The sequence below is a fragment of the Seriola aureovittata genome, chromosome 9 (assembly GCF_021018895.1).
Source record: "Seriola aureovittata isolate HTS-2021-v1 ecotype China chromosome 9, ASM2101889v1, whole genome shotgun sequence".
NCBI lineage: Eukaryota > Metazoa > Chordata > Actinopteri > Carangiformes > Carangidae > Seriola > Seriola aureovittata.
The window spans coordinates 15321875-15340756 of NC_079372.1; the positions used below are offsets into that span (position 1 = coordinate 15321875).

General features: G+C 44.5%; 1 protein-coding gene across 1 annotated transcript in view; it reads left to right on the top strand.

Annotated features, from left to right (window-relative positions):
• Positions 1-18882, top strand: part of plxna2 (plexin A2) — a 180517-nt gene that overhangs the window by 134062 nt on the left and 27573 nt on the right. The window contains exons 15-22 of the mRNA XM_056384398.1: positions 362-498; positions 2014-2181; positions 3963-4056; positions 10860-11099; positions 11503-11646; positions 12250-12484; positions 14316-14458; positions 16151-16419. Of these exons, the coding sequence (XP_056240373.1) occupies positions 362-498; positions 2014-2181; positions 3963-4056; positions 10860-11099; positions 11503-11646; positions 12250-12484; positions 14316-14458; positions 16151-16419 (1430 nt within the window). The remainder of the gene's footprint in view (positions 1-361; positions 499-2013; positions 2182-3962; positions 4057-10859; positions 11100-11502; positions 11647-12249; positions 12485-14315; positions 14459-16150; positions 16420-18882) is intronic.

Genomic DNA, 18882 nt, shown 5'->3' on the forward strand with positions numbered 1-18882 from the left:
GACACTGTTAACGCTAGTTATTTTCAGACTGTCTTTAAAATGCCTCACTCAGACACAACCCAGCAACACACAGGAGGATCTCTCAGGGACTCTAAGAGCTCCTGGTTTTATCCTCTTTTCACCCACTGCACTCCACTGCCATCGGCCTGGCAATATGAATAACTGTAATTTGCCTGGGATATGCGATAATGCGTGGAGGTTTTCCAGAGATACCACAGAGATGCTGGGCCTTTTACTTCGGGAAATATCCTTCTTTTAGTCTTCCATTGGCTCTGTTTGCTTTTGTCCTCTCCTTCACCCTCCCTTTATAATTTACTCTGACAGCTCAACCTCTCTTCCTCTGCATCTCTCTGTTTTGCAGACTCCCACAGTCACTGGTCTGTCCCCGAGCAGAGGTCCAGAGTCTGGAGGCACAAAAGTAACCATAATGGGAGAAAATCTCGGCGCCGGCAGCAGTGTCAACGTTCAGTTTGGAAACCAGACATGCGAGTTCTTTGGGTGAGACTTTTCCTCTTGCACCCATTTATATCATAAAAGTGTTATTAGTAGCTCATAAAATTTAATTTCCTAAAACAGCCTGCATGATCTGGCTTTTGTTTAACATGGCATATTAATGGAGAATGGAGGCTTTTTTTTTTATTGTACTTGCATATTAACATGAGGTGGAAATGTGAAATGTTCATATTCAATGAAGTGCAAATGAAAGACAAATTTGAATTTCACAGTTCACAGTTCCAACATTACTGTATATAAGGTGGATGTAAGGAAGGGAAGCTAATCCTCTCACTGTGGATGTTGAAAGACGTCACCTGCATTAAGTGATTAAAAAAATGTAAAAACAAAAAAGTCAAAAAGCGCCGGGTGAATTTCATAGTTTTGTCATGCTTGCACTTTTTCCTAATATCTTTATGTATTAGATTTTTTTTTTTTGCATTTGCATTTTGCAACACCAACAACATTTACGCCTTTACAGTCATATATATTCTGATAGTATCACAAATCTTTGGCTCAGTGTTTGTTTTTGAGCTGCTACATACATCACTGTCAGAAAATATTAGATATATGGCACGTTGTGAGCAAATGGGGGGAAAAAAACAAGAGCTCTTGTTCCCAAAATGATGTGAATTATTCCCATTAAATACGCTGCTATATTTCACGGCTTTCTTGTATTTTTTCCCTTGATATTACTGAGTAATCCCCCTGGGGAAAGCCTCGCTCTCTCCCTCTGTCAGAAACTTGTGTAAATCTTAATAAGGTTTTGATGACCTACTGCATCAAACCTTGTAATAATAGCTTCCGGAAAAACCTGGTGCTCCAGTGAATCTTTCTTCTTTTTCACCCCCACCCCCCCAACCCCACCCCACCCCCTTCCTCCTCGTTCTCTCCATCAATCTGTTCTTCTGTTTCTAACCCCCTTGTTTTTCCAATTCTCTCGTCTCTCACTCTCGCCGTTTCCTTTCATTTCATTCCACCGTCCCTCCTTCCCTCGCTCCCGTATGCCTTCCTTCCACTCCTCTCGCTCCTTCCACTCCTGTAGGCATCTATTTTAAGCCCTGCCACGGTACTCTGACTGTAATGTTGTAAGGTTGAGGAGTCAAGCCAGCTTTAATGAGATATGGGGCTAATTACTGACTTGTGTTTCTCCTCTGTATTCCTGGCATGTGAGGGAGAAGGGGGGGGGGGGGGGGGGGGGGGGGGGGGGGGGTCTGTGCTACGACAAGCTCACCTCTCGCTAATGAATTGGGACAAATACAGGGGGTGGGCAGGTAAAACCTGGAGCCGTGGAGAGGGAGGGGGAAAAACATAGACGCACATATGACAGTGGTGGAGGTAGTGTTCATGTGTTGTGTTTGTGTGCACAGACGTTGGTGTGCACTCTTAGAAAAGTCTGAAAAACTCCATGTTTCAGGATGTGTATATAATAAATAATGAAAACATTCAGATACACCCATTACTCTGTATTGATGCAGATAAATAACTCCATTAATGTTGGCATTCTGCTTTCACTTGTAGCCGGACCATGACGGAGATAGTTTGCTACTCTGCCCCCTCTCTGTCTGGTGTCGGCCCGGTGCAGATCAGCGTGAGCGTGGATCACGCCCAAATCAGGGAGAGCCTCACCTTCGAGTACATCGAGGATCCTACAGTCCAGCGTATTGAACCAGACTGGAGCATTGCAAGGTAAAGTCAGAACAGTTGTTGTATTAGTAACACACAGCACCATCATACACACTCCACAGGCTGTACATGTTAGATATTATTTTACCCACGTCTTCACTGACCTGCCCTCTGCCTTCTGTCACGGATTTCAGCGCCCCCCCCCCCCCCCCCCCCCCCCCCCCCCCCCCAATATCCCTTCCCTCCCTCTCTCCATCCAGAGCTTTAAAGCCAGCCTGTCCAGGCCAGTGGCAATAAGCAGACACAAGTCAATATTGCACTTTCAATTACTGTTCAGTTCTCTTCCAATTAGTCTGGATCTGATAGAACTGCCACAGCTCACAGATTGGAGAGGATGGGCACCATTGAGACTGAGATTCTCCTATCAAACACAGTTTTGATCCATCTGTTGAACGTCTTTGGCAGATAGATACACATACACCATACACCACTAATTAAAAGGAGGAGAGGGATGAAAAATGAAATAGCGGCTTAGTAGAACAATGTGTTATCAGAGGTGTGAGTGCGCAGCAGATGGCGTGGGCTTAGAGACGGAGTGCAGGGGACACTGCGGCAGAAGTGTGGCTGCACACGGAGGGAAGAGAGGCTGGGAATGAAGGCTCCGCTGGCACACAGCTGGCCAATAATGTTGATATTTGTTTGAAGGTAGGTTGCGACGCCACGTGACTAGACGAGAGCTGATGTTGATGTTTCGTCGGTTTTAAGTTTTGTCGGAAAGTTACCAAAATTCCAGCGTCTTCCAAATGTCTCATGCCAACGCCATCCTGACATATAAACTATTGGCATTGTAGTCGTGAGCAAAAACCCCAACGTCTGCTAAATGGCACAACATCAGTTAGCTAAAGTTGGGTTTTGATGTCAACCCCGATTTCCATTTCCAACCAAAATTCAATGTGTGTTCGACATTAGTCCAACATCATCTAGATAGATAAATAGATAGATAGATAGATAGATAGATAGATAGATAGATAGATAGATAGATAGATAGATAGGTGGGCGGACAGACAGATATTGTATTCCGACAGAGAGAGAGAGGAAGAGCCGTCTCTCTATAAGTCGTATCTCTGCAGGAGCTGAGTATATAATTTAATGAGCCTATAGACAGCACAAGGTCCATCTACAGTAACTCACTCTGCAAAGTACCATAGTGAACCCACAGCCTAATAGCACGCACCCATCCACCATTTATTATTGCAACAAATCTCGTCTGGCATCTTTATTCAGCGCGTCACATTGACAGGCGCAACAACAAAAACAACAAACATCAACAAGCAACCCAAACAGCTGCAGGGCGAGCCGCACATCCAGCAGTTTCCCCCTCCTCGCTTTGTTTGCGTGCCTCGTTTGTGCTGCTGCTGCTGCTGCTGCTGCTGCTGTGTTGCGAGGCCCAGGACCACCGCCACATCCCTATGATGCTCGAGACGCCTTGGTTATTTTCAAAACACAAATCTGCACCAGCTGATTGTGGCCAGTGAAGTCAGTTAAGGGGCATCTTTAATCACCCTCCACTCCAAAAGGCTTATTATCTCCCAAAAGAAAGTGAGGATGGGAGTGATGGTGAAACATTTTCACGAGGTGCATGAGCATGTTAGAAAGTTTAGTTGAGAATTGCTTTTGGACGTTGTTCTCTCTTTTTTTTCTCTCTCTCTGTCTCTCTTTCTGATCCTATTATTTTTTTCTTCCATCTTCCCTAGAGAAATGGGAACGCATTTGACAAACATGATTATCAAACCCATGGAGTGAATTGTCTCTTCTTCTTTGTCTTTTCCTTTTTTTCTTTCAAGTGGCCACACCCCTCTGATGGTCACAGGAACCAATCTGGACGTGGTTCAGGAGCCCAGGATCCGAGTCAAATACGCCGGCCGAGAGTCTGTTAATGTAAGAACCGATATACTGTCTTAACCGCAGAGCTGGTGCTGTGTGTGCACCAGAAAATGCTCCGAGTACAGCTGCTACATACACACGCGGGATAATGTCTGCTAACTAGCTCCCGCTTAACTCACTAAATCCTACTATGCAAGCAAGCTAAGTGATGTTTAGCTTAGGTAAAAAAAAAAAAAGGTGCTATCTCTGCTAACAGCCCCTCCAGCTCTCCACGCTTCCCTAACTTCCGCTTGAACCCAGTCGTCTCAGGCGCTCCAGCTACCATCTGAATAATGCAGCCGGCAGTGAGAGTGGACTGCTTGTAGTATTTAATTAAGAGTTTACTGTAAAGTTTCTTCAGGCTAAATCTGAGCTCCACACCCCAGCCCCCACCCGCTAAGCCCTGTTGTTCTTTTACTGCCACTCTGTAGTCATCCTGCATCCAACATTTTTTTTTTTTTTCTTGTTTAAGGAAAAGTAAGATTTTCAAACTGTAGAGATTTGCAGTAATGGAGGACGGTGGAGTTTGGAGAGGGGGGGGGGGGGTGGCAGGTCAGAGGTGTGCATGATCAGGGGCAAGGAGACTCCTAATGGCTTTCAATGGAAGATTAACTACGGTCAGAAGTCCTTGGTCAGCATAAAGAGCCCTTGTATAATCAAAGTCTTGGCTGTGGGAAATCGTTACAAATTGCTTTTGAGCCCCTGTCCGGGGGGGGGGGGTCCTTGTTTAATTAAGAGGATGGGATTTCTTCTCTGTGGTCCGGGGAAAGGTGGGGAGGGCAGATGGATGGGGACTGAAGAGGAGTGGCAAGGATGGTGAGTGAGAGGAATCCGAGAGGAGAACAGGGAAAAAGAATAGGGCTCTCTCTCTCTCTCTTTGTGCCCACTACTGCATATCTAGTGTAAGATACATTCTGCATTCACACACACACACACACACACACACACACACACACACACGCACACACGCACACACGGTTCTAACACCGCATAAAACACATTCTAATATAACATCTCCCAACTCACATGTAAAGTATGTATGTATTAATGCGCAGTATTTGTCAGCATCTATCCTTGAAGACATGAAGTATAATTACAACTGTGTGATGTTATATTATATCATCAGTCCTTATTCTCAGTCACTCGTCAGTCCTATTCATATGCCAACATTCAGTCATGCGTGCTTCACAGGAGGAGTTAAAGTTGTTGACAAATTGACACATTACACATTGACACAATCTCTGTTTATAACTGCATTATAGTGTGTTGGAAACCATTTATGAAGTGTTTATGGATTTATGAATGGTAAATGGACTGCAGTTTTCTAGTTTTATCGACCACTCAAAGCACACACAGATTCATAACAGCACTTTCTTTCTACACACACACACACACACACACACACACACACTGATGGAACAAAGGCAATGTGGGGTTCAGTATCTTGCCCATCATGCCCAGGGATCCAACCAACAACCTTGTGATTAGTGGACGAGCCGCTCTACCTCCTGAGCCACAGCTCAGGGCACAAAATTAAAACTAAGCTTTCTTAATTACAACCCTGGTAATCATCTTGTGACATGTTACATCTATGTATGACCTCATGTGGGGGTCCTGACCTCCAACTGTGCTCTACTGTATGGTAAAGGCTGTATTTTTTTAAAGATAAATCAAACAACATTACAAGTCTCTACTGCGTTTACACACTCCACACACTGAATGCACCTGTGTGCTGTAGAACTGAAAACGGAGAAACACACAGGTTGGCACATGACACTCGAGTATATAAAAAGCCTGAATCTCACGTCTCATTTATAGAATCTCAGAAGACTTCCTCAATGCCATCCCTCACTTTTTCGAATTCAACAGATTTGTCCTAACACCCCCCCCACACACACACACACACTCACACACACACACACACACACACACACACACACACACACACACACACACACACACACACACACACACACACACACACACACACACCCCAGTCCCCAGTCCAACTTCCCATCTTTGATATCAGTATTCTAAAACTGGCCTTAAGTGTATGACTTGCTTAGTGAATGTTCCTCTGCTAAAATTATGTATAACTCTGCCCTGGGGATTTTATGCTACAATGTTTTCCCCACGTAAGGACACAGTTTCCCTAAAAGACCTTTGTGAGTTATGAAAGCCTGGTAATTACAAGTAAAATACAGATCTTTGCTGCTTTCTGTTTAAAGAAGAGAGGAGAAAAAGAAAAAAAACATTTGATGATTGAGAGACTGCTGGAGACCTGGTGAAATGGCATTTGACTTGTGTGTGTGTGTGTGTGTGTGGGGGGGGGGGGGGGGGTGCAGCGCTGTCTGATTTGTCAGTTTCCTTTTGACAGAGAGCTGTTCATCTCCACCCTGCCTCGTCTCCGCTAACTCCCCACCTAGCGCCCTGCAGAAAGGAACCCGTGTCACTGTCTTGATTGCCCTCACAGCCACAGAGAATGAATTTCTGTTAAATGCTAGGGTTACAATTACCCATCCTTCATCCCATCTCCCTTCCCTTTCCCCTTTCCCCCCTTTTGTCACTGGAGGAAGGCAAACAGCAGCGCAGCCTATAGCAATAAGAGCTGCTGTCTGTCAGCCAGCCTTCAAATGATCACCTGTCTCCCACTAAATTGCTTCTCTTCTTTCCCTCCCTTGTGTCACCTGCGCAGATTCACAAAGAAACCGGGAATGGAAAAAAAAAGAAAAGGAAAAAAAAGACAATTTTCTTTGTGGAGCGCTCTGTATCTGTCACCAGATTCACAATTGAAACATTTATCATAATCTCGATTAAAGCTAAAAGGGTTATTTTCCTGCACCGGAGCATATTCCTGTCCCAGGAAGATTTCATCTACTAGCATTTGCCACAGTTAAGACACCTGGGCTGAGTGTCAGGCTTGGCACATCAGTCGCATTTTGAGCTGCTGCTTATCATAGAAGGTGTTCAAGCAACTGGGTGTGCCAGGCTGCTGTCACTTCTAGGACAATCGGGGCTGATTGTCTGAGCACCAGAGGAAGGGGCTGATCAGTTTCATGAGCAATGATAATGGACACTCCAAACTTCACGAATGATTTTGTATTCTAAACCGTACGCATCCGTCTTAAAATGCCATACATCTCATCTTAACAGCATCAGCGGCTCGTCGAGTCTCATCAGGGCATCTCGAGTAGTCTGAAGGGCTCGCGTTGTTTTCCTCTTTGACATCTCTGTTATGTAGTTTCTCGGTATTGATTTTAAAAGAAGAAAAAGAAACGGCACTCGAAGAGGATGGCTGAAATTAGTCACACCCTCATCACAAGCATATTATTTTTCATTCCCAGCGTGGCGCAAACATCATAGAGGAAAAATAGAGCTTGTGTGGATGAATCAGAGCTGGAGTTAGAGTTAATGCCAGTATTAGCAGTTGGTTCTGAACGGCAGGCAGGACGGAAGGAAAATAGACAAAAGTGTAGGTGTAACAAAGTAGGAGAGCGGCAGAGCAGCCAGTGACTAGCTATCGAACGCTAGCCTCCAGATGACCTTTCACTATGTGACCCCTTCGCGTTTCTCCTACGCACATCTCCGCGGCCAGGCCAACTTATCCCTTATCCCTCTCTCCCTCTCTCTCACCCTCTCACTACTACCCTGGCCAAAGACCTTTGAATGGTTGAGTGGGCTTTAGCAGCACAGTAGATCACGGTAATGTATTCAGCCAGAGGGGTTGGAGTGTTACTGCCTTAAAACACCCTGGCTCCATCCAACACTGGAGAGAGAGAAGACAGATGAGGCCGAGATTCCAATTATTTTCTCTATCTGTTGACCTCAATTCACTTTATCAATGCTGAACAATGTGTAGCTTCGTTGTGCCCACATGCCCCGGAGGAATGGATGTACTATTGTATTGTCGGTATTGGCAACATACAGAATTTTGTTTTTATTGTGATGTGCCAGATATAGAGATTGAAGATAGATAATGATGTTTGGAATCTGTGTAGTGTAATGTCATGACTGCATATTCTAGAGCTCTGCTGAGAAGTAGATGGAGGGGCTAGCAGAGTATTTCAAAATCCTGTAATCCTTAATAAAGAATAAATCCTTTTGTAGTGCCAATAGAATGAAGTGTACATTAATAAAAAAGTACTTAGTGTACATTTATGAAAGGCAGGAGTCATGCAAGGGCGTCACAGTGTTTTGAAATATAGCCATTTCTTACCCTACCTATAGAGTGGAACCCAAACACCCCATTTTCCTTACTAAATCCCACAATGTCCCATTTACCAGTCACTATTTACTTGCTCATGCAAAACATCCTACATGATAGCAGCAGCTTTCTATCCTGACAGGATTCAAAGAAGGAAAGGATTTATTAAACCAAAAAAAAAAAAAAGAGAGAAAGCAGGGACAGTGTAGAAAAAAAAAAAAAACAACCTCACAGTATCCATCTCAGGCAGAGCAGATGGTAGTCAGAACTGTACTTGACTTGCAAATGCCTTGCCGTTCCAACGTGACAGTCACAGGGATTCTGCCGGAGCATCTGGGCCTGTCTATATGACATATCACCATGCCAACAGTAAGAAAGCAGCCACATCAAACTTAACTTGAACTGATGCATCCATTAGACCTTTTGATTCCCATGTACTGATCAGAGGAACATGTTGCGTGAGAGGGGTGAAATGACTTTTAAGTGCTCTGATCCTAACTGCTGTATATGCATTATGGGAAACAGAAATCTTCTATAGAGCAGTGAGTAGGCTGTTATTTTGTTATGAGTATGGTTTGTAAATATGGGTATTTGAATTTTAGAGCAAATCTTCTGGTTTACAGTGAAGTCTGAGCCCATGTTTTGTGAAGCCTATGGAAAAGAAAAAAAAAAATTCTAGAAACTCTCATCACTTCTTGCAACTTCTCAGTGGTTAATGTGAATTCACACAAGCTAAACTTGGTGAAAGTATGTCAGGAGTCCTATCTGGTTGTGCTATCTATTTTTAAAAGGGCTTATCGTCTCGCTCTTGTCACGCGCTGCTACTGTAGCTTGTAAAGTGTGAATTCTAAAGAAAAAAAAATGTCACAAGACCAAGGGAAAGCTGCTGCGGAGCATTCAGGCCTTGTAGTGCAGCTACAGAATGGTAGAGCGGCATTGCTTCATATGTTGCTGTGGCAGTTGTAATGTTTGAATTTCTTTCTTTTTTCTTTTTTTTCTTTTTTTTTTTACTGATTTCCAGACAGATGATAAGTCAAATAGAGCTGATTAATCAATTAGTCAATTGACAGGAAATGAATCACCAATTACACTCACTTATTTTAGCTTCTCAAAACATGAGGATTTGCTGCTTCTCCGTCTTATATCATTGTACATTGAATAACTTTGGGTTTTGGGCTGTTGTTCAAGACACTGGAAGATGTCAACTTTGGCTTTAGGAAACTTTCTGACATTTCACAGGACAAAGGATTCATTGAGAAAATAATGATGATAATATGATATGGCCGGCATCATGGTGCAGTGGTTTGAACCCGGAACCTCAGGAGCGGCTGGGGCCTTTCTGTGTGGAGTTTTCATATTCTCCTCGTACCTGCGGGGGTTTCCTCCTGGTAGCCCGGCTTCCTCTCACAGTCCATGCAGGTCAGGTTAATTGGCGACTCTGAATTGCCCATCTCTATATGTCAGCCTCACCTAATGTCAGCTGGGACTGGCTCCAGCGCCCGTAAGGCCCTAAAAGGATAAGCGGTATGGTGAATGAATGATAATAATGAACAGATGAATTGACAATTTAAATTAAAAGTTGCTGCCTAAAATCATGTGCACGTTACACACGTCAGAATCCATTGTCACATTTAGATTCAGTGCTCTACAGGGTGAAATCACACAAAAACTTTATAATCTATATCCAGCAGCAAAGTAAGTCAGGACACCATTCCCTCCTTCCACCTTCTACAGTCACACTCCCGCAGCTCGCCTTGCACCATGTTGGCGAAACACAATTGGTGTAGCCTACACAGAATGAGTTTGCATCGATCTCCCTGGCTTTCTCCGCAGCGGCAGACAACAGGTAGGAGGTGTGGTAGTCGCTAGTGTTCAGCAGCTTTGATGATATTTACCTCTAATTAAGTTTCTTCCCCAGAGAGAGAGCTGGGAGGGAGTGAAAGGAGATAAAAACCTCTCTGAGCAGAGTGCTGTGCAGCAATCAATCCTTTCTCCCTCTTCCCTCCAGAGCGGGGCTGGGTGAGGATGGATGGAAGACAGGTCTCTCATCTGGGCAAACTGGAGCGAAGTAATAAAAGAGCCATAGCTCAAGCTCTACCTGAGGAAACAGAGGAGCAGTGCCTCCATCCTTTGTGTTCTCCTGTGTTTTTCGGTGAAGCAGTAGCTGCAATTTATTTTCGATTTTATGGAGGCTTCCTCTCCAATAAAGACGGATTTAATGACACACGATAAATCCTTTTTCTGTGAACAGAATGAGGATTTTATATGCCAGTTATTAGGCTGGTGAGATGCCAGCAGGGTTCATGTTGTTACCAATGTGTTTCAGTTAAGATCACACTTTAGGTTATAACAAACAGAGGGATTCACAACAGATCGGCTCGAAAGTCGCTGTGTTATTTCGGAGCCGGAGAAAAAGGAAACCAAACATCTTAGCTGTGCTGAACTGTCGAGGTTTATCCTGGATGACTGAATCACATTTCTTGTTTCATTTCAGGCTGCTCGGGCTATCATAACATGATGTGTCTGTTTGAATGCAACACATCCCCAGTAGCGTCTCAAAAAGTGGATTTTTTTCACACTTTTTTTTCTTCTCTTGTTGTTTCACTCTCCTTAGGTGTGTAAAGTATTGAACACCACCAGTATGAGCTGCTTCGCCCCCTCCCTGATGGCAGAATACCATCCGGGTTTGGACACGGTGAAACACGCCGACGAGTTTGGGTTCATCTTCAACAACGTCCAGGCCCTGCTGGTCTACAACAACACCAACCTCCTCTACTACCCGAACCCTTACTTTGAGCCTCTCAGCACCTCTGGTGTCCTGGAGCAAAAACCAGGATCGCCCATCATTCTTAAGGTAAAGCACATATTGAGTTGTATGTATTTAATCTACAGAACATTTACTAACTCACGCCACCACAACAGACCGCAACATTGTCCTTGGGAAATACTTTTTGTGCCAACATAAGCTAAATATATACTGTAGATATTTTTTCTTTCATTATTTAGTTTTAAGAAGGAGCTCACTGAGGATTATACTCTTTTATATTCTTTCATCCTGATTTCTAGTTGGAGGACATCAACTTGTTTGATCTCAGTTTGGAATCATATTTGGCCCCAGCTGTGCCCAAACCTTGGGATGTAATTTACAGAGTATTTAGGTGACATATTTGCTTTGTGGGTTTTCCATTGAGCCATGTGTTTGAGTCTTTTCCTCCTAATTTCACACCCTCCCTCTATCCATCTCCACATGCCCACAGGGCAGAAACCTGGTTCCCCCGGCATCAGGAGGGGTGAAGCTTAACTACACGGTACTGATTGGAGAGACTCCCTGCTCCGTCACTGTGTCCGAGAGCCAGCTGCTGTGTGAGCCGCCCAACCTCACAGGACAATACAAAGTCATGGTCAGTATATGTCCGTACATGCGAGTCCGTCCGTCTTCCTACATGTCTCTCCCACCCTGCTTCTCGCCTATGTATGTATTTGTGATTTCTTCTTCATAATAGTTGGCCTCTAAACTCCATTAGTCGTGCTCTCATCATTGTTCATTCAGCTGAAGGAAAGGGGTCAAAGGGAGAACAGCATGAGTGTGCTATAGCTGTCAAAATGTCTTGCCAGAATCCACTGCAATTATTTTTAGTTGCCTGCTCGCTTATTGAGTGCAAGCCCCAGACTATTTCCCTCTCAGCATCAGCGTGTAGGTGGCCGTATGTGTTTGCACTCAGTATCAGTTTCAGCAGACAATATTTACCTATGTTTTGGCAGAGTTTTCGAAGACTTGGCGTAAGCGTGGCTGTATATCAATGATTGTGTGATTGATCTCGCAAACCGCTGATCATATTTTATAGAAATACGTGTAAATTATGCATCTTGCCCACCACAGCACTAGCAGCTGTGGTGGGCTGGGCACAAGGCCTGATCCATTTCTGGAAAAGAACTTTCAGGAATTTCTCTTCAAGTAATATAGAAAATGTAATGTTTCGTGTGTGTTTTGCGTCTCTCCACAGGTCCAGGTGGGTGGTCTCCACGTTTCTCCCGGAGCGGTCCACATCATGTCGGACAGCCTGCTGACCCTCCCGGCCATCGTTAGCATCGCCGCCGGTGGAGGCCTCCTCCTGATCATCGTCATCCTCGTCCTCATCGCCTACAAGCGGAAGTCGCGTGAAAATGACCTCACCCTCAAGCGCTTGCAGATGCAAATGGACAACCTGGAGTCGCGGGTCGCCCTCGAGTGCAAAGAAGGTTAGCACAGTGAAGCCGACATACAACTGTGCAGCTTTCAGATTGTATAGTGAGGATGATTACAGGTCTTAGTATCCATTTAAAGCCATTAATTTGAGAGGCTGCTCTATCACTCGTGTAGTTGAACAGGGTTGGGGAATGCATTTCACTTGTAATCACACAAAAGGCACATATTTCTATTTGTACATATAGAACAGTAAGTAAATTACTGCTTGTCTGTGTGAGTTAAATAATGCAGTGAAAATTTCTCCAAATCTAGGTCAGTGAGTCATCCTGGTTACATACCACAACACACAGATTTAGTCAGTTAGCCCCTGCATTTGACCCGTCTGGTCACATAGTGAATCCTTGCACTTCTCACTGCTTTTCTAGTTTGCATGCTGTGTACAGACTCCCACATAAGCTGACACATAAATACAGAGTTTCTCATTAGAGTCAACCCAACCTCCTCCTCCCAGCGAGAGACACATTGTGTTCAGTACGTTTTTATTCGTGTCTTAACCGGAGGGGTAATTCCTCGTTTATGTTTTTATGAGATTAGTGCGTTTCTGCACCTGTGTAGCTGTGTGTGTTGTTACCCCTGCAACGTTATCTAACACATAGCTACTGTGAAACACACACCTCCCTCGTGGCTCGGGTTTAAAAGAGGGCACGGTAGTCCATCTGACCTTTGGACATCTTACCCTGTGGGAGGACCGCAGATAACCCCAGGCTGACCTCCGAACTGCGCTGAGACAAGACCCCCTCCATGTCGCAACATTCTGCTCCATATGAACGCTTTTCAAATAAACACTGCTGATTGGCCCCTGATGTCATCATCGGGGTCATTAAGGCCAATCACTGCGACAGCAAAAGTGCGGTTTGTGTTTGACACCGTTCAGGGGATTTCATCAGCCGGAGAGGACCTTATTACTTATCCCCTCCAGCTACTTCTGAGTGGCTATTCTAGTGTTATAATGCAGTGGAGAAAAAAAAACCCTACTGCAGCAAACTTCCAGAGAGGTCAGATGACAGTTAGACAGACAGGCTGACAGATAGACAGAGCGGGAAAACAGGGGAAATCAGTCATACACAGGCAGCCTTGGGAAAAGGAGAAGATTAATGTTTTAACCATTAGCAGTGGCTAGGAGTATACTGCCCTGCGGGGTAGATTTAGATGGTACCTGGGTCCCTCCTTATGAGTATATACACCCCTTGTGTGCCTTTAAGCCCATGTGTCAGTGTGTAAACCCAGCAGTCACAGGGGGGGGGCAGGAGGTGAGGGATAAGACTGGCTGGAGATGGTGGAGTCTTGAGGAGGGTGTTAGGGGACTGCTGCTGCTCCTGTGATAGGCTGCAGACGGGGAGCCTCCCCCAAGGGCGGCCAAGCAGAGCAACTGCGCCACGAGCCTGAACAGGAGTCAGTCAGGATGGAGCCAATTAACTAGTGCTCACCTGCAGCCTCACACTGAGATGACACAGACTCTTTGGGGCCTTAGGTACAGCCAATTTACTGGCTGGTAGATAAAAATGAGTGAGAAGTGGGGTGTGTTTGTGTGTGTGTGTGTGTGTGTGTGTGTGTGTGTGTGTGTGTGTGTGTGTGTGTGTGTGTGCGTGCGCATGCTTTTTTTATTTTTTTTAGGGGAGAGATGTGAAACATTGAGTTTCTCTAACATGAAGACTATCTTGGGCTTTAACTGTCACCTTCATCATAATGGCAGTAAACACCATGAAGATAAGACGGATTCATAAATATGGTTCATGGGGATTAAAGAAAGGTTTTTATTTATGTGCTGCACGTCGCTCAAACTGGTCTCTCTTTCTTCTCTCTTCTTCTTTCCTTCTCTCCCAGCCTTTGCCGAGCTGCAGACAGACATCAATGAGCTGACAAGCGACCTGGACAGAGCTGGTATCCCCCATCTCGACTACAGGACGTACGCCATGAGGGTCCTCTTCCCCGGCATAGAGGATCATCCTGTCCTCAGAGAACTGGAGGTAGAGAGACACAAAGATTGGTGACTGAGACACATAAGCAGCAAATGTGTTAATAAAGGGCAAGGGGAAAAGTCAAACTGAGGTAAAAAAAAAAAAAAGGAAAAAAAAGAGAGAGATATTGAGAGAGTGTGTAGAGTTTGTTTTCCCGGCCCTCTCTCCCTGCAGGGGAACCTCCATAAGCGGCAAAGTGCTTGAGGGGGAAAGGATACCAGTGTGCCACTTATCCTCTCTCTGCCCTCTGGTCTCACACGCATGCACACAGGCGATCATGCTGGGCAGCATACACTCATACACTCATACACACATGTGCGCCCACCAAACATGCAAGCTCCCTCATGGAAAACAGGGTCCCAGCACATGGCTATTTCATCCACCAGTGGCTGCAGTATGAGGAGTAATGAACTGAGTAATTCCCTGTCCTCAGGCAGGACTGTGGGTCCCTCCGTTGGGGGTGGGAAAAAAAAACTGGCAGGTTCACTCACTTTTTGCTCCTCTTCATGGGGCCAGAGTGGTGCTGGGAAATGAGTTTATTTTATGTGGAACACACAGAGTGGTGTCCACTGTCCGGGATAAAGACATTCATCGTGATAGAGGTGCACCTTTCTATTTGTGGATTGTGATTGCGTGTGAGGCGGGATGCGATGGCTTTATTGGGGATGGTTAGAGATAAAGAGGGTTGTGGTTCAGATCAGACTAGCCTGTAGACTAGACTGTATGCTAGAAGTCTAAAGCAAAGTTTAAACAGTGACAGTTGAGAAAGGAGGAACATTCAGACACTAAAATGGCGTTTTTCAAACCCACAGATCAGGAGAAAAATTAGCTTTGTTAGAAACCTGTCTCTGTCTCAGCAACGAACTCTCGCGAGATCTCGCCACACAGATCTTCCTGCTGGTTTCCGATGTAGTTTCAGTGCTGCGTTACTGACATCGCCTTCCAATCGCATAAACAGAAGTTACGAGGGACTTATACATGAAACCATGAATTAAAACTTAAATCAAACGTATTCCTTTGCTTAATAATACTATTACTATTATTATTTAACTGTTTTTGGAGGGAAAAAAGACAAAATGATTAGATTGATATGATTTTGTTCTGGGTTGATCAGATATTAAGCTAGCAGATAAAAACAAGCTGCAAAATTAGGCTCAAATTCATACTGTATCCTGTCTTGTATTGTTTTATATTGTTTTGTTGTTATGTTTTGACATGAACAAGCAAATCACAACCAATGCCTCATCTTTGTTATTGAGTATCTTTGGTTTATACAACCCAGTTTCACAGTTTGCAACGGGGGGTTTTACAGTTTGTACAGCCCGCTGACCTTACACCTAAACTTCTGAAAAGCAGTGACATGTAGTCAAACAGGAACAAGGACAGTCAGTTTTGTCCCTTCAGGATTGTCTTACACTGGCAAGTTGTGTGACATTTGACTTGAAAGTGAAATGGCAGCTAACTCAGGGTACAATGCTTTTTAACAGACCTGGTTCAATAATTGATTAAGATCTTCTCAGTTACTCACCATGAGTGGGAACTTCTGTCTGCCTCGAGTGAAACATGAGTGAGGGTTTTTGGTGCCTTTGGAAAAATCTTTATTTTGTGTGAGACAAGGTCAGGATGGAAACACAATTCAGCTCGTTACTATTCTAATTATTAGAAACTAACACTAACACGCTTCCTCCCTCCTCTGTCCAGGTGTCGGGTAATGGCCAGCAGAACGTGGAGAAGGCCTTGAAGCTGTTTGGCCAGCTCATCAACAACAAAGTGTTCCTGCTCACCTTCATCCGGACGCTGGAGATGCAGCGCTCTTTTTCCATGAGGGACCGCGGCAACGTGGCATCACTTATCATGACGGCCCTGCAGGGGCGGCTGGAGTACGCCACCGACGTCCTTAAGCACCTGCTGTCGGACCTCATCGACCGCAACCTGGAGAGCAAAAACCACCCGAAACTGCTGCTGCGCAGGTAACAAAACATGGCGGTAATGTCCTGTAGCAATGAAAAGGCATGGGTCAGCTGTTACCTAATACATTGAAAAGTAATTATTAATTAATCTTTATTAATTAGATTTAAGGTGAATATCATACCTAAAAAGATTAGTGTCTTTGATATTATACATGTTCCTAAACAGAAAACGCCTTAATCCTCAGTAATGCTGTGTGCTTTACAAAACTGTCCCAGATGTTTGATTTGATTAAAGTTCAGTCAAAAAGAATGAGAACACACAGTTCTCATTTCAAAATGTGTAAAGAAGCACAGGGCTGTAGGAGGATGTTGATACATATAGACAGATGGATGAGGATTCATTTAGAGCTTTAGGCCCCCCCCCCCCCCCTTTTTTTTTTTTTCCTTGTGGGTGGATGCATTCAGATTCTCCCCTGTGCTCCCTTGTAGACGCTTCACGGAATAAGGCTCATAATGAGTGCTACAGTAACATCTACAGTATGCTGAGATAAACGCAGTGCGCTCGTCACGTCAGGAGCAAACATCTGAGTTCTCTGCATAATTCCTCGTTCTCTCCCGCACTCTGTCTCTCCCCCTGCTTCTCCCTCCCCCTCTCTCATTGCCAATGTCAGTCTCACTTATCCTCCAGGCTCAGGCACCTTATAAAACATTCAAAAGCGGTTCAACTTAACTTTTTTTTTTTTTTTCCCCTCCTTCTCTCTGTGTCTCCAGTGTACATTGTTTTCCGGGGGAGTTGGGATTATGTGTTAAAACTTTAAACACCTGCTAAGTCCTTGCCCAAGTGTCCTCAGCTGCTTTGGTGGCTCTGTATGTATAGAAACAGTTTGAAGGACTGAAAAAATTAAAGAAAATATTCAGCTCAAAAAAGGTACAGAATGTACAAAGCACAGTCACTGTGAACAGGCTCTCTGAAAAGCTGACTGCTCTGTGCATGATTTTGATTATGTTTACACAACTAATAAGCAGAGACAGTGAGAGCAGGCAGCTGCTCCACTTTCAAACACCACCTTCATTCTGATGTTAATGTTTCCTTAGTGTCTGTGTTTGAAAAACCCACATTAATAGTCAGGGTAAATAACTGCCAGACAGAAAAGACGGCGCGGCGCAGAAGCAAACAGAGCAAGAGGTTGAAAGACGGAGAAGGGGACTGAAGCGACAGCGTCAAATGGACCTAGATTAAGCTGTTATTTCGTGTGACAGCAGGGCCCCACGTCACCTCTTAGTTTTCATTATCCTCTCCTATTAGGAGCACAGTGGTACGTAATCCTCGGGTCCTGCCGTTGCAGCCTGGAGGGCTAAATGTCCTATAGTTTTTATATTTCACTCCTCATTTTTCTGAAGAATTTAAGGGATTAACGATTTGACATGGCTCTTTGCCGTTGTTGTCTTCCCCATCGCCTATTTAGTGAAAAGCCGGCAGTCAAGCCAGCCAGCTGACTCACACACACATGCACACACACACACACACACACACACACTCACATGTCTGTGATGATGTTTGTGCAGGGCGTAGAGTGAGGCTGCTGGGCTGTGCTTTGTTGCCATTTTCCCCGTTCCGTTGTTTTTTCTATTGGCTCTCCTCAGTCTGTTATCTCATATAATAGGATAGTGAAAGGCTTGCTATTATGTTAGCTAAGACCCCCCTCTGTTTTCTGGTATTAATGAATACTGCTTGCAGTGAGCATGTAAGCAGATCCTTGTGCTTTTTTTTTTTTTTTTTTATGATGTCCAAATGTATCCGTCTGGGTATTGCCTGTGATTGTGTGTGTGTTAGGAAATGGTACACTAATGAACTGACACGGTGAATAAAGCTGCGTTGGCTGTGGTGGAATCCACTGTGCTCTCAGTAGATTAGCAGAAGTAGCGATCACTCTGAATGTAATTCTGAATGAATTATGAGTAAGCCTCCAGTCCCTGGGCAAAGTTTACATGGCTATAGGAGAGACCCGACACACAGGAAAGACCTCCGGGTCATCCAACCCACTTCCTGTCCTCATTTATATTACAGAGGGTTGAAAGTGCATCCTCGAGACATGTCTGAGTGAGAGTAAAGAGCTTTGCTTCTCTCACCGTTCTGCAGTCATTGAATGCCGCTCTCTTGAGAGGGGAACATGTCCACAAGCTAGCATGCTCGACCTTTTAGCAGAAAACCGTAATCACACAAGCGCAATAGACAAAGATACAAAAATAGCTCCATCTGTCATAGTGTTTTAAGCATGTTATCCTCATGTTCCCTCGGTGACCTGCAATAGTAATCAAAGTTTCATGCGTACAACGGAACCAAATGGTAGCTTAGTAAAGGATAGGGCTGGCCACATTCTGCATGTCTGTCACTGTCAGCAAAAGCCTTGGAAATGCCAAAACCAACAAAGCATTAGTCGATCTCTCTGTACTTCTCAGAACTAACAAACATGTACTTTGATTTTAACTCTCTAAAACCCATGGGTACTGTAGTTTTTTGGC